This window comes from Saccostrea cucullata, unplaced genomic scaffold (genome assembly GCF_032062105.1).
Source record: "Saccostrea cucullata isolate Sc308-1 unplaced genomic scaffold, CSIRO_AGI_Scuc_v1 ctg10136, whole genome shotgun sequence".
In the NCBI taxonomy this organism is placed as follows: Eukaryota; Metazoa; Mollusca; class Bivalvia; order Ostreida; family Ostreidae; genus Saccostrea; species Saccostrea cuccullata.
Window position 1 is genome coordinate 1 of NW_026924227.1, and position 5,416 is coordinate 5,416.

The 5,416-nt window shown below is 34.7% G+C and overlaps 1 protein-coding gene across 1 annotated transcript; it reads right to left on the reverse strand.

Annotated features, from left to right (window-relative positions):
* Positions 1-206: 206 nt before the first annotated feature.
* LOC134265979 (uncharacterized) lies at positions 207-5,175 on the reverse strand (the record flags this gene model as incomplete). Its single annotated transcript, XM_062748174.1, has 2 exons — positions 4,824-5,175; positions 207-326 (listed from the first exon to the last, which is right to left on the reverse strand). Coding segments are annotated over exons 1-2 (472 nt in total), but the record flags the coding sequence as incomplete, so codon positions are not given.
* Between the last annotated feature and the right edge of the window lie 241 nt (positions 5,176-5,416).

Here is a 5,416-nt window from a genome sequence, read left to right on the forward strand (position 1 = left end):
ATAAAATTGATATATAATCCATGGAAATTAGTACATTATCCCCTCTGGTCAGTGACCAGTAGAGCTAAAAATTATATTTATATTTTGCAGTTATCAATTTATTCACACTTACAAGGAAACTTTAAGTTACTTTTTACATATATTAGTACTTTAAAACCGCATATTTGCAAATATTTACTGATATTCTCTTATATAGTGCTACTTACCATTATCAGAATCTGAATCCATAATTTCTGCCGTTACCCTACCATTGTCATCAAATAACATTCTTAGAGGGGTGGTGGTAACTTTTCCTAGAACAATTGAATCCCATGGAAACTGTTTCCCTGGTAGAAAAAGAAAATGGAAATTATATGAATTTATGCCCTCTGAATACATTATAAATACACACCAATGTTCTGAATTTTAGTTTTGGAACCTTTGTGGTTTGGTAAAATACCTGTCCCAATTCCATATGCTCTCCAGACTGTGAGGCCAGAAGCACCAAACACAAAATTTTGGAATTTTGCGATGGATGGGATACTTTTGATAGGCTTGTCTCCTTCAAGTACTACAGCAGGGCTTACAACCTTTACTTTGTACTGTCCATGTTGCTGTGAATCAATTGCCTAAAACAATGAAATACTGTTTTCAATAACAAATGAACATGTCAAGATTTTAAGCTACAGTTTATGCAAACATAAGATGCTTTTTTCTGTCTAAATGAACCAAAATATACATTTTTCATATCTGCAGCACAAGTAACATCATGTCCCTCATTAATGTAACGCTTAATGGAAGACTTCAGATGTGATGCCTTCCTGTCACACACACCTTTACCATCCTGAGCTTCACTGAAACTGAAGGAGTGAAGACGACTTCCAAGCTCCTGATGAAGAATGGCAAAGGTTAGGGAGCTTTTATAGCACCCTGCATTATCTGTCCAAAAATTGACTTTAGATATACCTTGGACAGTTCGAACAGAGTCTGATAAAATTGATGCTGTCACTGCCGAGTCCTGTGGAAACTGGCCATCTAGTATGTGGACACAGGTTGACATTTCTGTTTCCCGCTTTCTCTTCAGGAAAATTACGGTAATATGCCAACTAATGCCTCTTTTGGCAAACCAATCTGTTTGCCCTTCACGATACTTTCGTGGAAGAAATGTCATTGCCCAATCACCAACTATGAAAGCTTCACCGTCTTTCAGCGAATCTGTTATATTCTGCCGAGCACGTTCTTGATTTTTTGATCTCATGATATGGCATCTCCATTCATATGCATGTATCTGTGAGATGGCATTTTCTACCTGCAACATAAAATATTTGCACCCTCTATCTAATATGTATATTAAACTACATTTGTACATGCAACTTTTTACAGCTATCTCTTTTTATAGATACATTTTTACAAACATTTGGAAATGGTTGTTATCAGAAAAGATATTAAGCAAAACTTAAACTGGGATATTTTTGTTGTGACAAATTAATTTAAATTAAAGAAAAGTCACCTTAAAGAGAAATGCATCAATGTTGTCCCAGTTTCTTTCTGATGTCTTTTTCAGAATCAAGTCCAAGGTATCGTCTAAACTCTTACAATCATGGCAAACCTGGTCATGTTCATGGTCATTGCATGGTTTGTGAAAGTAATCAAAGATGTCACTTAATGCATAGGAACAGCAGTGGTAAGCCACTGAAGATTGCAAAGAGATGTGCATCTGAAATATTTCATAAAATATTGAGGATCAAGCATATTAAAAGAAAGTAATTGTTTTTCATTTTATACACCTTAACTGGAGGGATTCTAAATGTAACAGAATGTTTTAGACGTGCAAAGAAATTTACCTTGTACTCAGACTTCAAGTACTGTTTAGCTGCAGCAAGCTTAGAAGTAATTTGCTGTCTTTCATGAATAGTGAGGTCAAGATCTCTGATGACATCTTCTAAGTCACTGAATGCCTGTCCTCCCTCCACAACAAAATAATCAAGACCCTCTAATGAGTGGCGGATAGATGCACTACAATCTTGGAGAATCTTGAACAGGGTACTGTCTCCTTCAGAAAAAAAGAGATAAAAAAAAGAAATTGATAACCATTATCTTTCATTACATAATTATATTTAAATGAATAAAATTCAAATGTTTAATTGTACATAAAAAATATATACTGTATACAGTGAAATTTTCGCCCCCGTTTTATTTTCGCCCCTTTCGCCCTATCCTCATTTGGGCGAATTTAAAACGGGGCGATTTCAAAGAATACAGTATAATTTCTTAAACAAAACTGTGACTGGGCAAAATTAAAACGGGGCTAAATTGTTTGCAAGTATGAAAGGGCGAAAATAACACGGGGCGAAAATAACCCGGTATACAGTATTTATTTAATTAAATTTCAAATCTGCATGTGTAAAATAGCTTTAAGATATACAATGTGTATACCTAAACATTCCATATTTTGCTCTTGGCATAACTGCTTGTATTGTCTCACTACACTAGCTGGTGCCAGGCTCCTTATAACATTTGGAATCCTGATCGTTTCTCCAGTAGATAGAACTAGTGTTCTTTCTCCAAATGGCAGATCCTTAATAATGTTGCCTGAAGTAATGAAGTCAATGAAATGCTCCAACTGACTGTCTTCATACTTATGACGGCATTGCTTTTCAGGATTTATTGGTGCCCCAATTCCATCTTGTTTCATGTGCTTCTTAGCTGTATAAAAGCGATATCTTGTGAGATCCGGGATAACTCTGGAAACTTCTTCAAAAGAAAAGTCCATTGTTACCATAGACAGTAGTTGTCGACGTAGACACCAGGATTCTGCTTTTTGGTATGTGGCGGCTACGGCCTGTAAGAATTGTTCTTGTGAATCCTTGTCCCCTTCTGAGTTTTCTACATCACCATAAGCTTTATATAGCTTTTTCTTAATACTGTCTGACTCTTCTGAGAATATGGTATCAAGAACCAGAGAAACACATTGGTTAGCTTTTGCGTAGTATCTTCTTTGAGTTCTTTCACTTGAGTCATGCAACCTGTTCATTAAAGATTTCACTGGACTTACTCCACATGCTGTCAGAAATTCATTAAGTTTCTCAAATCTTTCTTCTTGCATAGCAGAGGCTTCAGTTCCTTGGCTCTCAGTAAACTGGTGATCACTTGAGTGACTTGACTGGCTCGACTGACTTAATGCATAACTCAGGTTCTGCTAAAATGAAATAAAATATCATCAGGTCACAATTGATTGACTATGATATTGCACGTACCAGATAATCTTAGCTTACACAAGTTACTGTAGATCACTTAATTTTCGCGACACCTTCTTTTCGCGAGATAGTGACATTGGCTCTTTATAAGCGATACAAAATTTTCACGAATTGTGGTCATTGCCTTATATAATCTTAAGGAATTCTATTATACACGAGAATGAAATTTTTGCAATCATACCGCCTCACGTAATTATGCGAAAATAAAGTTCTCCCAAATAAAAAGTGATTTACAGTATTTGACCAGTTCCGAATAAGAAAAGGATTCGGCTGTACTATAAATATACATGTACGAGGCATTATTTCAAAATCTTAATTTTTGTCAGTTCAATGAGTTGTGGAATTAAATATTGTTTCATCAAAGTTCAGCCTTTCCCCGGGCCCCCAAAAAATTATTTTGCAAGTTGACATAGGTGTCCATTTTACCACTTACGAATAAGCCGACGAGTTCTGAATACAGTATATCAATAAATTTTATTCAGTGGAATGGATTGATTGTATATTGTTTAATGTCCCTCTCGAGAATTTTTCACTCATGTGGAGACGCCACCACTTGCCAATGGAATGCTGCAATTTTTGTCTATACTCGACACTCAGGGCCATTGAGCATGGAGGGATCTTTTGAGTGTCAGCACCTACTGCGACACAAGACTTCGGTTTATACGGTCTCATCTAAAGGACAGGTCTTCATGTCCCACAGTGGGATTCAAACCCGCGAGATATGCAGTTACCCTAAAACATGTCATTCACAAAAAATGGAATCGTTTTACACACTAATAATTTTCTTATGCAACTGATAGAGACATTTCAGAAAAAAGTTGATTACTTAGCATTGCTAGTGATCTTTTTGATGGAAGGTCATCTACACAGCTTCTCTTTCGCTTAAGATCAGAGGTAGAACACTCAAAATCCTGCTGAAATGTTTTATCAAAATTTAATAGATAGAAGTACTTTAAGAATTTGATACTTAAACAGAAAGCAAACATGTAGTCGGACAAGTAAATGTAAGAATAAGAAATGATTGCTATTTTATATTGACATTTCAGAATTAATTACTACTACCGATAAGTATAGAATAAGATAAATAATAGGTATTGATACTTTTACAAAAAATCATCCGAGTAACCGGGTACTCGATCGGAAGATGAAGCGAGTAACCGTTTACTAAAAATCATCCGATTTGCCAACACTATTAAATTGTAGGAAAACAATATAATTATATAAGAATAAGATGATAAAATACCTTCTGATATTCAGATGAAACTTCTTGTTTGTTCTCAAAAACTCTTTCCCTGCACAGTCTGCAAATGGCTGTAAAATATTATACAGTGTATGCTACATGTATCATTTATTTTTGTCAGAAGATATAAAAACTTCTTGAATGACAATAATAATTCAATATTTTTTTCTGTTGATCTGTGTTTTCTTCCTTATATAAAAGAAAGATTTTAATTTTTGGTTGAATGCTCAACATAAAAATATTATGGAAGGATCTACTCAAATTTGATGATAAAATATTACTTATATGTAAGTGTATATACTTTTTTCACATGATATGATTAATGACATAATTTAATATATGCATACGTGTTCCAACAGGAATAACAACTCCAGCAACCTGCTGTATCCTGGCACACAGCTCTGCAGTAACATGTCTTTCAGCCTTTTTTTCTGTATCATGGAATTGAAGTGAAGATTGAATTTCCCCAATACCACATCTGGTCCGACGATTTCGCTTTGATACATTTTCAATAATAAATTCTTTATGACCTTCACATATCTCTAGGTTACAGTTCAAATTAGATAAACTTAATGATATCTCTGCTAAAACTATGATTTTAACGTCTCCTTCAAGGCATTCTAAAGACGATCTAAGGCCCGAGCAGCGCAATGAAGTGACACTGTGTAGATGTTTGCCAATATCACAATATCCGCTCATCTTCTTCACTCATCCACTCATTAAAATCTTTAATATTAAAAAAAATAAATGTAATTATTTTCAAATTGCAAAGCAAAAAAGTTGATGTGACAACACTGACATGCATGAAGTCCCAGGACTTTTGATATCATATTCAGGTTTGCTAAATTACTAGATTTAGCTATGCAGCTTGATCTTATACCTACTTAGATGTCTAGAATTTTATCAGTATCTTATTATGTATCAAAAGTAAGATTACATA